Source organism: Biomphalaria glabrata, chromosome 4 (genome assembly GCF_947242115.1).
Source record: "Biomphalaria glabrata chromosome 4, xgBioGlab47.1, whole genome shotgun sequence".
NCBI classification, from domain to species: Eukaryota; Metazoa; Mollusca; class Gastropoda; family Planorbidae; genus Biomphalaria; species Biomphalaria glabrata.
Genome location: NC_074714.1, coordinates 41728424 through 41747412, shown reverse-complemented (window position 1 = coordinate 41747412; position 18989 = coordinate 41728424). Strand labels below are relative to the sequence as shown.

General features: G+C 37.5%; 1 protein-coding gene across 2 annotated transcripts in view; it reads right to left on the bottom strand.

The window, feature by feature from the left end:
* Positions 1 to 18989, bottom strand: part of LOC106052518 (protein kinase C delta type-like) — a 134580-nt gene that overhangs the window by 22130 nt on the left and 93461 nt on the right. For both annotated transcript variants that reach the window (XM_056025844.1, XM_056025843.1), the window contains exon 4: positions 1180 to 1243. In XM_056025844.1, the coding sequence (XP_055881819.1) occupies positions 1180 to 1243 (64 nt within the window). The remainder of the gene's footprint in view (positions 1 to 1179; positions 1244 to 18989) is intronic.

Here is an 18989-nt window from a genome sequence, read left to right as displayed (position 1 = left end):
ACTATAACTTAAAAGCTATGTATACGTTTAGAAACAGGACCGGATTTAGAATTGAGAAGTCCCTAAGCTGTGGAGCCCATTATAGGCCCCCCCAAACTGGCTACTTCCATGTTATTATCTAGTTTAAGTATCACTTGAACCATTTTTTTTGGGCCCCAAAGTAAGCGAGAGCCCTAAGCAATAGTTTATGTTGCCTATAGGTAAATCCATCACTTTTAGAAAAAAATGTTCTGAGTTCAACTAGCAATAAACCGATATGGAGGAGAGGCTAAAGTCTAAACATCTTGGACAGGGAACGTCCTTAGCAAATATTTTTAGTTTTCAAGAAATTTGGTGCTAGACAGAATTGGTTTCCCCTGAAATTAAACTGACATAAGAAGATTAGTGGCGTCGCTAAGTGGGGGGGGGGGATGACAAAAAAAAAAGTCAGCCTGTTTCTTGCTTTTGTTTTTAAGAATTTTCATTCTGCTAAAGCTTCTGTACTTGAAATAAATACCAGAGCTTTTCTACTGGAAGTTTATTTAGTAAAGGAGACACAACCAGCTAGTTGCACCGGGTGATATCAACCCTAGCCACGTGACTAGACATTTGAGTTTTGATGAAAAAATGAAGATCTGAAATGTTTCGGTCCATTGAGCTTTCATTGATTGGAAAAAGAAGTTCCGGTACTAGAAAATTCTGACATTTTCTACAACTAGAGTGAACTGAAATTAGAACCAAACTCTGAGAAAATGAAGACGCGAGTCATGTGACTAGCAATACATTATCACTGAATCATACTGGCCACAAATAAGGCAAACTTTATAAGATCTAGAATCTAAATCAAGGGAATCATTTAATCTTGCTACTAAGTTTCCAATTTGTAGTTGAACTTTGAACTCTCTGCGTGAGGTTACAATTAGTCTATCATCAATGTAGGCCTAGTATGGCTATAACACATTTTTAAAAACTTTGTTGTGAAGTTTTACTTGCCTAGTATTAAAAGGTGAGATTCGCCACGTGGCTAGACTAGGTAGATATAAATCAACATTCTATATCCATTCCTGAGAAGTGTTGTGAACTCATTCCTTTAATCCTATTTCATGTGTAGAGCACTCTTTAAAGTCGATCCCCCTCAAGGGGATCAACCCAAAGTACCATTTAATTCTCTCCTCAGTAAAAAAAAACAAAACAACTTACGTTCTCCAGCCTCTGGATAGAACCTGACTTGAATCTGCAGACGCCCTGATGGCTTCAGTTCCAGCTGATGAGAAGAGAAATAATAGAGGACAGTCAGAGGGAGAGGGAAGTTGATCATTTGGAGTGGTGACTTAAGTCAATTGTTTTTACCATTAGCTGTACAAACATGGTTAATGATATTATCTATTTCCTTCACGTAGACTCACGACGTTAAAACACAACTTGTCTTTCTGAAACGGAAGAGATGCATTTTCACGTAGTCAGAAGTCAGAAAATAAACGTGGCCATAAATAATGATAGAAAAACTTTCAACGAAAATATTTGTTTCATCAAGTACTCTTAATTTAGATGTGGAAAGTAACATTTTAAGTAAATTAGGAATCTTCAATTTCTTTGGCTATTATGTTAAATGTACCGGTATATTTGCCGATAAATCTTGGCCGATACTTCAAGATTCGGTTATTATCTATTCAGTAAAAAAAAATATTGATATTGTTATAAACCTGGTGGTGGCACAGATGGGGGTAGTGGTGTGAGTGTAGTCAGCCGACGCAAATATCCCCAGGCCAGCGCTAGACGAGCGGTCAACCGTGACGAGTTACAACGGTCAGCCGAGACGAAAGTCAACACGGCGGTTCGGGAAGGATCGACGGCGGTTCGGGAAGGATCGACGTCGTGAACAGAGCTCAGGAGCGTCACGAGAGTTGTAGTCATCTGACCACCTGGAAACGTCGAGCGGCGTTCTGTCCCGTTCGAGAAGGCCAGTAGGGACCCTATATAAGAGCGGAGGTATCGCAGTCAAGACGGTCGAGAAAAGGGGCTCATTACAGCAAGGTTCACGGCAGGGGTTCAGAACACGGTCGACTACAGCACAGTTCAACGGTGTGGTCCTGTACGGAGCATTACGACGGTTCAGTGCGGAGTACTGTCAAGTACAGTTGAGACGAACGGCGTCTTGATCTTGGTCTGTGATCGAGTCCGACACAACGAGCCCAAGTGTGTGAAGTCAGTCCCGAACTGTTGAACCCAGTGCAAGCCCGGAACGAGACGGAGAGACCAGTGCAAGACTTGATACGGCGGAGAGATATTTGTTATCGCAGAGCTATTTGTACTGTTCTACGTGCTGCCAATTGTACAGTATTGGCTGTTATTTATGGACATTAAACCTTTACGTTGTCAAGTTCTTTAAGTTGGTGGTGTATGGTGCAGTTTGCAGAGAGCCTGGATAGTGAGATTCGTAACAATATTTTTACATTTTTTTTACCCGAGGTTCTTAGTAATAATAAGACTATTTTCAAATCAGTTAATTAAGATAGCAGAAATTCATCAGGGCAGTTTATTAAGACAGCAGAATTATATCAATGCAGTTTATGAAGTAATGAAGTTCTATGGCACTTTTTCTTCAAAACAAAACATGCGATACAGTTTTAGTAAAAGTTCCCTCCCCCGCCCTTAGCCTACGTATGCTGATTGTTGCCATACCTGCACTAATTTTCAAACAAATAAATAGAATCACTTATTGATGGACCACCGTTCATGCGATCATTCTACACACATAAGCATCGAGTTCGAGTCCCAAGATTAATTGCAATATCTCATTATTAGTAGAGACCTCCATATTTAGCCACTCAAAGCCGTTGTCCGCCGTTTCTCTTGTCACTTTTTGTGTTTTGTGCTGCCAATTGTACAGTATTGGCTGTTATTTATGGACATTAAACCTTTACGTTGTCAAGTTCTTTAAGTTGGTGGTGTATGGTGCAGTTTGCAGAGAGCCTGGATAGTGAGATTCGTAACAATATTTTTACATTTTTTTTACCCGAGGTTCTTAGTAATAATAAGACTATTTTCAAATCAGTTAATTAAGATAGCAGAAATTCATCAGGGCAGTTTATTAAGACAGCAGAATTATATCAATGCAGTTTATGAAGTAATGAAGTTCTATGGCACTTTTTCTTCAAAACAAAACATGCGATACAGTTTTAGTAAGAGTTCCCTCCCCCGCCCTTAGCCTACGTATGCTGATTGTTGCCATACCTGCACTAATTTTCAAACAAATAAATAGAATCACTTATTGATGGACCACCGTTCATGCGATCATTCTACACACATAAGCATCGAGTTCGAGTCCCAAGATTAATTGCAATATCTCATTATTAGTAGAGACCTCCATATTTAGCCACTCAAAGCCGTTGTCCGCCGTTTCTCTTGTCACTTTTTGTGTTTGTCTTCGGCACGGGCTTTTCTTTGTGTCTCAATGATGTGTCCGGCGTCGGGCGAGTGTTGACACACATAAACACAGTTTAAACTTCATTTCACATAATACGAATGCGCCTAGTTTGATCAAGTTCCAGTTCTGACAGAATGACAACTTTTGGTAATGCTTAAAATGATTTCAAAATCCCAAGAGCTGGAGATCAAGATAAACTAAACAAGGTCAAGGCCGCTAAATTAAACTTAACTGTTGCAAACTCAATGAAAAAAAGAGTTGAGTTCTGATTTGAACAATCTTTAAATGCGTGGTGGTAGTTGATCTTCGTATCAAATCTCCTTTATTTCAGCTAGTCAGTTGTCCAGTCTTTTTAGAGATAAGTTGAAAGTCATAGAGTCAAACTCTAAAGCTTCCTACATATTGACATTATTTTGTGATACAAACGAGGACTTACAAAAACATTTTTTCCAGTACTAATACACGCACAATTGATCCTATACCTTTTAAAAAGCAAAGCTTATCAACACTTCCAGCTATTCATAGTTTGTCCCCATGGAAACCTCCAACAAAATATTTGTGTTCTAAACTTTTATTTTTCTTATGTGACATTTCTTCCATCGTACTATTGGCGCCTTTTGCGTGAAGAAAACGGGCCCGCTACACATCTTGCTGAATACGAGGACCAACTTCAGAGGATCAAGCCTATTACAAATGTACATGTTGTTCCCTCAAACTCAATATTGGCACTTTGTAAGTTAACTTCATTTGACCAGCCCTCTTATTACTTAAAGAAAAAGTAGTTACCTAGTATCACTAACAAAAAAAAGTTTGAGAAACACTGTTATGCAATGGTTCAATAAAAAGGAGGTAATACAAAACAGATCTCAGCAATAAACGGCACTCAGTTCATTTATGGACGCCCTCTGGCGATAACAGTGTGGATGTGACGTCACAGTACGATGTATGGATTACTTTACAAAATGGCGACCAATGATAGTTTTCAAATGCCAAACTCTTGAACTCTTGTAATCTCTCGCGGGAACAGAAAGGAGGGGGGGGGGAGGGGGAAGGACAATACCGACAAGGCAATTTCGGCATATCCTATTGCAACAAGTGGATCAATACCGAGAATAATTTCTCATAGGATTTGTGCATAGCTTACAAGTTAGTCATAGAGATCTAGTAGTGGACAAATGGTTGAGAAGCAATTAACATAAGGACATTTTTTTTTTAATAAAGCTGATGACTTTTTTTTTTGGCTTTTATTAACTAATGAATAGTTAATAAAAAAAAAAGTTTCCCCGCTTCAGACCTCGTGATCAATAGGGCAGATGACGTAAAGGTCATCTGTTTTTGTGGCCCACGGTTACCGAGGTTGTCATGTGGCCAGCACAACGACCAACCGCTTTTATTTTTCCCGACTTATGTTAGGTAGCCATTAGAACTGTGTGGATTCAGAGGCGCCATAAAGATCCAAAGTAAAAATCCCAGTCTTCACCAGGATTCGAACCCTGGACCCACGGTTCGGAAGCCAAGCGCTTTACCACTCAGCCACCGCGCCTCCGTACTAATGAATGATAGATAAAAAAAGATTTTTTCACCCCTCACCTCACCAAAAAAACAAAATCCTTGTAAAGAGTATGTATAAATCTATTCAGTTTTCACATGTTTCCCTGTGTAGCCAATTAGTTAGTAATTCTTTTCCGAAAGATATACATAAACTGTCCAGTTTCTAGGAAATTCGTTGGAGCCGTTTTGTTTTGTAATTAGACCCCAAGATAAGAGGAATTTAAAAAACAACAACTAGGAAAATAATAGTTGCATATACCCATTAGGAAGCTGGTTAGATTACTTATAAGACTGAAATAACATAGAATTATCGCGGGTGTTAATTATAAGTATTTTAGTGATCTAGTTTAGCTTAGAGAGTACATTAGTCTGTTTACAAATATTGTGCATTGTATTTAGTGACAGGAAAAAGTAGCGACGTAGCCAGCCAGACGAATGACGTTGCAGACTAGGAGAAAACGAGAGTATGGTTTGAGCTTGAAGCTAGAAACATGGGAAATGAACCGCTAGTTGAAACATTGACAGATCTAGAGGCCATCTCATTATTAGGATAAAAATTGTTGAAGTATTCATATGCCTTATCGAGAATTTCGTTGTTATATTATTCTTGTGTCCCTTGAATGTGTCGAACTCGTAGTTAATATTGAACAATAATTACCAAGTCATCGAAGTCGGGAATCTTGTGAGATCGAGTCAAGAGAGTGAAAAGACACGAGCACATTCAAGTACCCTTGGCAGTATCAGGGCCGGTCTTAGTTAATTAGAAACCTGGGAGGCTCTAGACGAATCGAATAGGGAGGCAGGCCACAAATGAAATAGAAAAGCAAACAATTAAGACCTTAAAATACGCAATGAATTATACAACCGTCTTTTGTCTATATCTAGATCAATGTTTCCCAAACTTTTTCCTTAACGATCCACTTTGCACATTAAGAGTATTTAGCGGAACACTTTGCTTTTTCTTTTTTTAGAGATATTAATTCATGACATACTAGTTAATTATTTCGCTAGTTCGCGGAACACCTATTCAGGCCTCGAGGAACACTCTGGTTCCACGCAACACAGTTTGGAAAACACTGATCTAGATCAATATATAAGTTAAATTCATATAGCGCCGATAGCACTAATGTGCTTCATGGACAAATCATGATTACCAATTTAGAAATAACGTTTCCACATTTCACCAAAACACATGTAGTCTAACAAGTAGATCTAAGCATTTGTGAATAAATCTCGAATCATAATAGAGACATATAGCTAAGCTAGTAGACATAAAGCCATAGGTTTTGCTATGTTTGAAATTTGATCCATGTTTCACTGCCTAGTTTGCCTATGCCTAAGGCCGGAACATTAAAGGTTAAATCAGATTTTCAATAGCGTTTAGTGTTGTTTTTTTTATAAACGTGACGAACAGACCGACCAAAAGACAAAATGCACAAAAAATAAGCGACTTTTATCCTGATGGGGGCACTAAACAAAAAATAAATAAAATCTGATTATTTAAAAAATTTTAAGGAATTAGTTTAGCGCCACAACATGTCGCGGCGTTACGCTACTGCACGAAAGTCGCTGCATTAAAAGTCCATTTTAAAAAATGTGCGTGATATTTACATACAAAATGCTTTCTTAGCATTTATAAACAAACATCAATGTTTTCTTTTAATTTTAGCAGCTAGTTGACCAGAAAAAACACCTTTAACTAATATTTACATTTGTTGTGAACATTTCTTGTACATTTTATAAATATATTTGACTTAGTGATACTGAAAATGCAAAAAAATATTCATTCTTTGTTAACATATTATAACATTACATCCCTTACATTTATGTAATTGTTTTAGAATTGGTGTATTTTTATGAAAAAATCGCTTGCATAATTAATTTTATAAACTAAACGGTTTGCTTTTAGAAAACCAAAAGTAGCCGTTGCACCTAAACTTTTCTTTTCAAGCCGCATCGCATGGTTAAATATTTTTCATTTCTCTTCTAGTTTTCGAGATCTGAGCGTGACAGACGGACATTTAGTACAAGTCTAATAGCGGCTTTTCCCCTTACGAGGGCCGCTAAAAAAAAGACTACAAAGGAATTTCCGAAACAGAAAAAAAAAGAATCATTTTAAAATCAATACAGGCATCATAGTATTAGATCAATACAATTAGTCAGACCAGTATTTGAAAACATATCACCAATTCAAAAATCATTTGAAAAAAATCATTAAGAGACTAGAACAAAAAAAAAACACACACACACACAAAATGGTGACAAGATTAATCCCAATACGGGTAGCAGCATTAGTAGAATCAACACATTTAGAGACGCTCTCCAGGATGGAAGATTGAAAAGTGAAGTAGATATGACATACGTTACACCAAACACTAAACCATTAAGTCTATATAAAATAGTTAAATGTATACATACTCTTTCTTTCTTAGTGCCATTGGAGCATGGAACAGGTGGATTGAATTGGCTAAACACCATTTCATTTCCAACCTCACACGAAGATTACGCAACACGCGCACATAATGTGCGCGCACACACAGGATTCAAATAAAAACAAAACAAAAAAAAAGTTCAGTTCAGTTCTGTTCAACTCACATGTTGTACACACCCGATGTGTGAATCATGTCCGAGATCAGGCTATACAATTCTCGAACTGGTTAAAACCTCATATGGGTCAAATCCTCATATAGGTCAAATCCTCAAATAGGTCAAATCCTCATATAGGTCAAATCCTCATATAGGTCAAATCCTCAGCCATGTTAAAGATGAGCGTAGACATACATTCAAGTTAAGGTAGAAACATGTCAACAAAAAACATAGTGAACTCTCTAAACATTAACATTGACATTGCTTCTAACAGATTAAACTTCCTATATCAAAAGTAAACTTTTCCCAATCACAACCTGCGGTCCTTGGGGCCAGAGGTGACCGTAGAGGATGTCGAGTGAGGCAACCGCCCCAGGCCTCCTACCTTAAGGAGGCTAAGCGAAAAGAGAAATCTTTGGTCACCGTCCGCCCATCGTACAAATATTTGTGGCCCTTCTTTGACACTTGGGTGGACTCAGGTCATAAGAATTCCGTTCAGGATTCCTCACTTCACCTGGATTCGAAATCTTGACCCAAGACATCTGAAACCAAAGCTTTTCCACTCAGCCATCGCGCCCCTATTTAAGCTAAGTATGTATACATTTTTCTAAAAAAGATATTTAATTATTTATATTAAGGTTATCAACATTCCTGATAAACAAAATCACCTACTTATTTCTGATATGTAAATGCCATAACTTTGATCACTAGCATCAATAAGCAACCAATGACAACTTACTAATGTCATAGCAACATGGCAGTGTCAGCAACACTAACTAGGAAAAACTATCAGTCGACAAGAGTTTCTTTGTCATCTTGTTCAAGCTAGACGATCCAACAGAAAGTATATTAAAAACACTCAAGCATTTATCCGAGCAAGATTTTACTGAGAACTGGGTTCGATAGTTTAAACCTACTTCAACCCCGCCCCTCCACATACACGAATAATGGAAGCCCCTCCCTACCATGTCTGTCATCACCCCTCCGTCTCCACGCACTGCCATCAAGACGATGCCAGGGAGAAATCGACGGGAAATCCCAACTCTCCGAGTCTATTTTACTTTTGGTAGATGATTTATCAGAAGCGTTTTATGGGCCGTGGAAGATCGCATAAAAGGTGATGCTTGACTGACCTGGTGAGCTATAAAAGAAAGGTAGTGATTTTTTTTAGTCAAATTTGGTTTTAGACAAATCGTTCATTGCGATAGTGAGCTGTCATTGACCAGCAGGACCAACCCACGATACAGACAAGAAGACCGGCTATAAGGGCTGTTTTTGTCACATATTAAATTTAAAATGGCGAATGGTCTCGGGGAAGAAGGAATAACGAAGAAACGTACTATGTAAAGATGGGTGTTTTGTTTTTTTTTCGTTCTGAACAGATCGTGTGGCATTTGCTGCTGGACAACTCTCGGACAATATGCGCTAGCAAATGCAGATTGAAGGTCCTGAAAAATTCAACGGAGTTAAGCATAGAGCAATATCGCCTACATCGGATCATGCGTCTTTTTAATAAGAGTGATCATAGTTTTTACAAGAAGAGCCATCGACAGAGCACGTGACGAGTTTTTTTTTTTTTGTTTTTTTTTTTAAAGTAAAACGAAATTGTAAGCGAACGATTATGTTGAAATTGACAAAGTATATTTTTTTTTACCTATATTACATAGCTTACTTGTAGCTTACTGATAGCCTATTGTATAGCTCAGTGGTTGCCACTTCACGTAGCTTAATCACTTGTTTAATTAGCTGACTGGTAGCCAACTGTTTTGAGTCTAGCAGTAGTAAACTCTTTTTAAAACAGACACTTCTTTGGAATCTTGGTAAAATTTTGCTCGTAGAAAAAAAATCGCTAATAGTAACCGAATCATTTGGTAATCATTTAACACTAAACACAAGGTGAGGGGACACTTCAAAACGTGCTATTCGGCTGTGTCTGAAAACAACACCGCCAAGTTCAATCGTCCTTTTTTACACACACACACACACACAGAAAGAGAGGGAGAGAGTGAGGAAAAGATGGAGAGAAAGAGAGAGAGCGAACGAGTGAGAAAGAGAGCGAAAAATAGAGAGAAAAAGAGAGAGACAAGGAGAGAGAAAGAAAGAAATAGGGAGAAGACAGAGGGAGAAAGAGAGAGATATCGAAAAACAGATAAAGAGTGAGAGATAGAGATAAAGAAATAGAGAGAAAAATATATAGATAAATATAGAGAGAACAAGAGAGTGAGGAAAGAGGATGGAACATGACCGTACTATTAATTAGTAACCATATATATCAAGCAAAAGGGTCAATAAATACTTGTAAACAAACAAAGATATAATATCTTTAAAGAAAAGAATGTGAAAAGTGTCAAAGACGTACACTGACATTCCAATGATGTACACTCTGACGTACACTCTGACATTCCAATGATGTACACTCTGACGTACACTCTGACATTCCAATGATGTACACTCTGACATTCCAATGATGTACACTCTGACGTACACTCTGACATTCCAATGATGTACACTCTGACGTACACTCTGACATTCCAATGATGTACACTCTGACGTACACTCTGACATTCCAATGATGTACACTCTGACGTACACTCTGATATTCCAATGATGATGTAGTTACGAGTAAACATTTTTGTTTTATTCTGGGGTCCAAGTATCTGAACACAGACACGTTGAACCAATGCAAGTATAATTCGAGAAAGTAAAACCAGAAGCAGTCAGCTTGTTGGTGTATCCGCTGAACAAAAGGGGGGGGGGGAAATATTTGATAAGCGAAGCATTTTAATAGATCATAGAATAATTTGAGTGTGAATTCCTCAATAAACTCCACGTGAAATAAACACTGCATGTCAGTCGAGTGCCAAAGCAGAATACTAACAAAATACATTTAAAAAAATACTTTCTTTAAAACCAAAGCTTATATTGACGGAAGGGAGAATACCATAACTGCCATACCTCTCTCACACTACACGGTTTCCGCCTGATGTCCTACTACTTTCAACAAAACAATAAAAACAACGCTTATATTAAGGAAAAATCGTTTGTGAAAATAGTAATGGAGACAATTTTAATTACCAAATCCATAACAAAGTTTTCTTTATAATTGATGAACATATGTAGTCTATAATTTTGACATTAACATTTTCTTTTTGCTATAGTTTATCTTTCAATTCAATCTCCTAATCCTCTACACAAGCTTTATCTCCCCTTTGTTTAATAAATTTTCTATATAAAAACAAAAATTAATTAATTACGACTAATTGATGAACTAATTGGTTGATTTTTAACTGATTTTTTTTTTTAGAATCCAGGCGAAGTCCAACAAAATGAGTTGGTAACGAGTGTTGATCATTCAGAACATTTTATGTCGTAATAAACGGAGTTAAGGGACTTGTCCGCTAGCGTCGCTGTGGCCATACTAAATAACTACGTCCTCTATTAGCAACAGTCGACTGCCTTCCAAGAAGCTTATCTATGTACTGACTTTAGTTCACCTCTATTTTGAATTTGTATCGCTAAGCTAGAAAATAAACAAAGTGAACAAATCATTACTTTTGCGAGCCAAATTCCTATTTGTAACCTACAAATTCCTATTTGTAACCTACAAACTCCTATTTGTAACCTACAAACTCCTATTTGTAACCTACAAACTCCTATTTGTAACCTATAAACTCCTATTTGTAACCTACAAACTCCTATTTGTAACCTACAAACTCCTATTTGTAACCAAACAAAATTGTGTTGCCATCGAGCATGAGCTTGTACATGAGCTTGTACGCACACGTTTGGAAGAATAGAAGTGGCCGAAAAATCGATATAAAAAATCGAAACAAACATAAGGAGAAGAACTCCATATTTACAACTGTATCTCTCAATAATGTAGAAGTCATTTCTCTTTTTCTATATCATACAAAATAATTTAAAAAAATTTTATAATTGATTTATGTTTTGTAATAATATTTGTACCAGACAGATAAGAGTGACTGATATAAGCTTTGATATAAGCTTTGTAAAAACGTACAGCCGCGAGTGTAAAGAAGGCATTATTTCCAGCGCTTTGAAACAGTCTTCTGAACGCCACCGTCCATGCACGACGAGTTGGTCCACGTGACTAAATGAAAGACTGTTGTCAGTGTATAATATACCGCTACGAGAGAGTTGTATTTGTATTTTACCAAGGTACGCATGATTCTGGTTTTCATTATATTGTAAGAATGGCTAAAAGTATTGATTCTGAACTACCTATGACGTTGGTCGAGTTGATTGATCTATGGGACAAAACAGTAGAATATACAAGTGTACAACATTCGCTCTGCTACGAACAATACGTGGAAGTTTTCTTCAGCTTTGAGGAAGAGTTTTGATTATTTGGAAGATAAAAAAATAAAAATGAGCTTGGAGTCTATATTTAATTTGTATTCGAAATTAAAACAAGAACAAAACTTTATGTTTGGCATGGCATGTTTGCAGCATTGGTCATCTAATTGTATTAATTGTATAAGCTGCAAATGCTCCTCTTAATGCTCTCATCATGGCCGCAAGGATTGATGTGGTATTCTCAAATCATCAAAAAGTGTACGGAATAATCCTGTTTTTTTTATTCAAATTAACCCATTTCTTTGATTTCTGTTACGGCGGCGAAGATGACTACACATGGAAAATAAGTTAATGACACATCTTACAAAACAACTTGCAACAAACGAAATAAATAGCAAGCGAACTATTTTCTCTTTTTTTTTTTACTAATCTTTTTAAAGAGAAAGCTAATCTAAGGGAAAGAGCGTAAAAATCACCACCATATATATCCTTACTGCAACAATAAGCTCCCATAATTAATTGACTAATTGGTTAATTTTCGTATTGATTCATGTACTTTGAATAATTAAACTTAAAGTGGAGGAAAAAAACGTGTACAAGTCGTAAAAGGGAAATAACTTTACATATACAGCCACATATTTCAATAAGTAGCATTTATTTCCCTTTTTGATACCAAATAAATAATTAGTTACCAATTATTAGATAACTAACTGGTTAATGTTTTGATTGATTCATGTTTTGTTAGGTACAACCACAAATTGTGCAAAGTACCAAATTAATCTTAGAATGGGAGTGGGAGCAATAACGTGCACAAACATTTTACTTGACAGACAGACAGACGGAGTGAGTTGATATAAGCTATATAAAGTTGTAGGCTTGATAGATGCGGTATAGGAAAATCACATAGCACGGGAAAAATCGTACGATTTATTTTTTCCATAGAGAGAAAAACGTATAGTGTTGTATTAGAAGCTAACATTTGTAGTTTGCAGTTCTAGTCTTTCTATGACTGATCTAGGAAATGTGAAGGAGCTTCAGAATAATAAAATTTGTAGAATTTAAGTGGGGGCCGAAAAGTAAAAGTAACAGACAACTTGAAAGATTAAAAGTGAATGTGACAGATACACACGGGATTTATAACACATAGTTTGTTATAACATAGAGCTGGAATGTCCATGCTGGTTTAGTTTGAAATATCACATGCATACAAGTGGGAAAAAAATCAATTCTCTGAAGCTCTTGACAAGATCATTTCGTTACAAACATGGAGAGCAGCGATTTATTTCCCCTTGTAAAGTAATTGGAAGCAAAATATAATAGCCCTGTATTTCCGTGTATATAAATCAAGATCTAATATTCACCAGGAAAATCACATTGCTTATTTTGCAAACTTGAAGGATTTTGGATTTTTTCGCCTTGAAAAAAAAATGTGCTGTTCACCAGAATAGCTATGAGAATGGCTATCAAATAAAAAGAAAGCAGTAGATTTAAAACTTTTAAAATGTCCTTATTAAGGGATTAATTAACTTTAAATTATCAAACATACTAATAGATTGGTAGAGAAAAAAAATTGAAATTCAGTTAACGCTTGTTATTTTATTACAAAATTTATAACAGAAGTTCTGTTCGGTGAAACCAAAAGTGTTGGTTGTTCTACACATTTACCTATCGTTATTATTCCTGACGTGTACGTCACATATATGATGAAACAAAATGAGGCTAAGGCCGAGGGTCATGGAAAGAAGGAGAATACAGGCAAGGGAAGGAATTAGGGAAAAGGAAGAACGAAAGGGCGTGTTTCTAGGACAGCGGAGCAAAACCTTTTTCGTTCTGGGAATGAGGAAAGGGGGCATGTCGATGTCCGACAAGGGCAGCAGTATCGCAAAGAAGCTTCCGATCCAATGGAACTGAGGTTTCATTAAGCTCTGTGGGCTGACGTTTCATTAAGCTCTGTGGGCTGACGTTTCATTAAGCTCTGTGGGCTGACGTTTCATTAAGCTCTGTGGGCTGACGTTTCATTAAGCTCTGTGGGCTGACGTTTCATTAAGCTCTGTGGGCTGAGGTTTGGCCACCATTTGGATAGCGTCGTCACACAGGCCGGATATGACCAGCAGGCCATAGTTTGGCCCTCACTATTCTAGTTAAATGTTGAAAAGTGTTAGGCGCCTCCAGCGCTGTCTTGCGCAGTCTAACTTCCGTAGGTAAATAAACAAACTAATGAACACAGGGCCAACACTATAAGGGTACTCAAGGCTGATGAACGCCGTCGAACAAGAAGTTGAACGTGAAAGGAAACCGTCGAATGTCGTATTATCTAAATATCTACTTCAGAAACTAAAGCCGATCACCTTCTAAAACTGCCAAAAGTATTCTATGTTTACTTTCGCTTCAAATCCTAGTTTTTTGTTTTTATTAATCACGTGACTGTCTCTAAGCAAAACGTTCCCTTTTTATGAAACAAATAACTTTTCGCGCCAAATTCCTATTCGTGTCCTAACAACTGACCCTTTATTACCCATAGTTTGGGCATCTGGTCAAATGTTGAAAAGAAATAAGATCTAAGTCAAAAAAATTTAAAAGTGTCATTTCTTTATCTTTTTTTTTGAAATGCTTAATCCAGCACATGTCTGCCACGGTGTTTGATCGCTTCACAATCTAGACCTTTTGGCAAGAGTTAACACACATATAACTCAGCACACATAAGTGGATTCATGAGCCCACCAAGAAGACTCGATACAACTTAGCTCTATATACATTCAACAGGTCAGCTATACTCTACCGTATTGGATTTAGTCCACTGGTAGTACAGTGATGGTACTGGGCTACATTCTTAAAGTCTCCACTGTCACACTGACGGCTGAAAGCAAAGACTGACGGGATACTCCCAACTACAATTTAAGTGATATTGATTGCGCGTATGTTCAATGTGTGCAAGCGAGTCTGTGAGCGCGCGCATTCATGCACGTGTGAAACTTGCAGTTTCCAAAGCCACGTTTGTCGTAACGAAACGATTGTCGTAACGCTATAGCTCATACCACGCTTCAGTAGTGATCGGGTATCGGGGAAAAAAAGGGGTTCAGTGATAGTCCAATAACAACGCAGATGGTAAGAAGCGTTCATGATTTAAACATTTCTCTTCTGGTTCGCTCTGTTCAAGTGGTGGGACTAAACATAGGTTGGTGACGTGACATTGACATAACCAGGGAAGCAGCGTTCCAAAGGAGTCCTGGACCTTATATTCCCGCAACATCAAACAGATAGACTCCTTCTACCTACGCTGTCTAAGGAAAATTCATAAGGTGAATTGGTCTGACTACATACCAAATACTGAAATCCTACAGTTGTCCAACATGAACGGTATCAATGCCACAGTAAAAAGGTCCCAATTTCGATAGGCGGTACATGTAGTCCGCATGCCGGACAGTCGCCTTCTCAAACGACTTCTGTACGGGGAGCTGTGTGTAGGAATGGTCTTCCAAGGGGGGAGGGGTCAATACAAGCGCTATAAAGAGTTCCTCGTCACGGCTGGGAAGCACTAGGTCTCGATCATTCCTCATGGCTTGAGGCTGTGAGTCTCGGAGTCACGATATACGAAGCAAGAAGAGTAGCCAGGGTGAAAGAGCGCCGAACCATCATAAAGCTGAGAGAAAAAGCAGGCCTATCTGCAACTGACCAAACCCACCCATGTCACGTATGCGGCCGGCTTTTTAAAGCGAGTCCATAGGATATGAGAAATGTGCTCCTCTTCGATCAGGAATGAGGAGCTATATTTCAAAGGAAGTAATGCGGTATAGAAGAGGCTTCAGTCGGTGTGTGGATGCTAGTAGAGGCTAGTTATAAAGGAAAATTCTTAGCTGTAACCTATTTGATTTCCATGTAGGATCTAGAGTTTGAAGAACTTCATAAACTAATAGACTAATATTTCCCCTAACAGAAACCATAGATCTTTTGGGCGATGTAGTTGAGAAAATAAAAACAGATAGATAATCTAATTATTTTTGTTATCTTTTTATTGCAATGATATCGAATATAATCTATTTTTTTTTTACTGAACCGGCCAACGTGTGCCTTGCTACGCCACTGTATGACGGATAGCCAAAGGCCTAAGCAGATAACTATTTGATATGTCCGGTGTACAGAAAATAAGTGTCACTTAACTATGTAATTTAGAAAAGTGTACTTTAAATTTTGGGCACTTTTAAGCACTGTCAAATCAAACTTCTAAACACTTGCGCTTCTAGATCAACATCATTTGCATGACTTGATTAGCGACAGTGATTTTTCAATTAGAGACCTTTACATTATTTTGTCTCCCCCCTCCCAAATCTCACCCAATCTTCCTCTTTTTTACGTTTTTCTTTAGGTTCCATTATATCATCTTACATACCAAATGTCTTCTTAGCGCGTTCTTTTATTTATCTCTGAATTTCATTGCTTAAACTGTGAAAACCTTAACAAATGAAAATACATAATAGCTCAGTTCACACTGTTTACAATCAAGTTCGAAATCAAAACGAAGATTCATCTTATTTGGAATTAACATCTACTCTAACCTTCTTCCTACCCACTCCCGCCCGCACCCGCGCCTTCCTCGCTCTCCAGGCATGCGCACGCAGTCGTTTGCCCAAACCCACCCCATTTGGACAACTGTGTCTTTCAGGAAGTGTTCACCTGTCACTAAATAGAAGCGTATGCTACGCCGCCGGTCGCTTGTATTAAGATATTTATAATCATTTTGACAAATGTTTATTATTACTAAAACAATTACTTCAAAGGGTAATCGTGAAGTCGATCTCAGAAAAAATCAATACCATGTTTTTCAATTACACCTTTTAAAATTTAACAGAATTTCGATAGAAAAACACACCGCCTTTAGCTATAGAATCAATATAGTCATATAGAGGCACTGAGGGAGAAAGAAAGAGAAAGAAAGAAAAAGAGAGAGAGAGAAATAAATGAACAAACGTCATCTAATTGACAGAAACATATGTTAAACATACACGCAGCTGAAAGACAATAGACTTTAAACTCTCTCTCAAACAAAATCAACACTAGAGTATTCACCACAGGTCATAATACATCTTTTAAAATAAAGGGTAGAAAACCCCTCCACATAAATGCCTGCTATAAATATCCAGGTGGTTTATCAATATACCATTTAACCTTTATTTGCCGAAGAGTTTACGGAGCTTCTTTAGATACACGATGTTCTAAAGGTGTTAAACATTTTAGGGTTAATGAAATTCCGTAACACAGTAATGTACTAAGACTAACGATGTGTTTGTTGCATGCACTCCGGCCCTAAATACAACCCAAACCCTAGTAGACATGTTTCGTTACAGTACTAGCATCACTAGACCTAAATCTAGCATCACTAGACCTAAATCTAGTATCACTAGACCTAAATCTAGCACCACTAGACCTAAATCTAGCATCACCGTGATAACCACACAACACATTTCAGGAGTTGGAAATCTACAATCTTGACAATTAGGTATAAATATAAAACGTATAATGTGCTATAGAAAGATTTATCTATAGACGTTTAGAGACGTTTTTAATCTTGTACATGACTTGCATTTCTAAGAACTAGTAACAAGAACTATTTTTTGTTACTTCTAAACTATAATCATATTGATGATGCCCTTATCTGCTGTGGTGGAAGATGTCTATTTATATTTAAAAACAACAACATTGGGTCAAGCCTTTCGTTGCTGTAAGATTTCTCGAGCAAGACTTAACGTTTATTCAACACTTGATAAAATTAAAAGCGCACGCGGGAGGGGGGGGGTGTTGCTAGAAAAAGAGATTTACTTGCCTTAAAAAAGCCAGGTCTGAGAAATTGGACATTATAATAATAACAGTTGTTTGCAGGAACTGTGACGAGGCGTCACGTCTGCTGATGAGATTGGACGACCATGGGGGATTTTTCTACTTCGTCAATATTTTATGACGGTTCTATTTTTAGACTCTGATTGCTGTAGTGAGTGCAGCAGCTTGTTTGGAGAGTATGTGAGATCATGTGAATGCCACAGAAGTTATCAGCACTTGTCTCATTTTAGCGCATAACATTTTTTCCCCACCGGCTACGCCCATTATTATTTTTTTTTTAGTTATCATTGCAAATTACAAACGCGCTCTTTGTTCAAAATTCTATGGCATCTCAACTCCACGAGATTCAGTTCTAAGCCTACTTTGTTCATAGTTGTACTGTCATATCTTTACTGAAAGGTCACATCTATAGCATTCCAAAAGAAATAAAAAAAGACTTCGTCTACCATTACATTATATAATCAAATTAGAGTATCGAATTTATTCAAAAGTTGAAGCTTCTATAAGCTGCAATAGAGGAAACATGAAAAAAAAAACATAAGTAGACTCAGAAAATCATTAAAATAATTTTTTGGATAAACTAAATTCGGTCAAGATGTGTGAGTCGTTACACTAAATTTATGTCAGATATTTTACTAGGTCGATGTGTCCGACTTACTATCCAGGGCAGGAACTGTTTGACATTTTACTTTGATACAACGTCCTGGTTCTCAACTATCAATAGGAAAAGTCTCCAATCAACTATCTTGTGATGATATCTAGTTATGTTCATTTAAAGATAAATACATAAACTTGTTAAAAATGGCCGAATGATGCCTGTATTCAAGTTCATTAACGATACATGTACAACTTTAGGAACAACTACTTGATCTAAAAGGTCACATAGCAAAGTCTGGAAAAAAACGGCTTCCACTTTTCCTTCTGATCTAACAATCTATTAATTAATGAGGTCATTGACCTCAGTTGACATTTCTTGACCCATAAGATGCACAACCTAAGGTCAGGGGAATACATTGGACTTTGGTGCGATGCTGTAAGACCCTTCAAGGCTTCTGTCTACAGTGAACTCCCATGGCTATTTGGTACGCGCTCAGGACTGTCGCTAAGGCAGCCCCGAGTTCGAACCCATGCCACTGTCATTCCATGCCGTCGTGCCAGTGTCATTCCCTGCCGTCGTGCCAGTGTCATTCTATGCCGTCCTGCCAGTGTCATTCCCTGCCGTCGTGCCACTGTCATTCCCTGTCGTCTCAGGTGTGTATCCAGCGCTCTTTGTAAGAAATGTCATGTTGTCTCATTC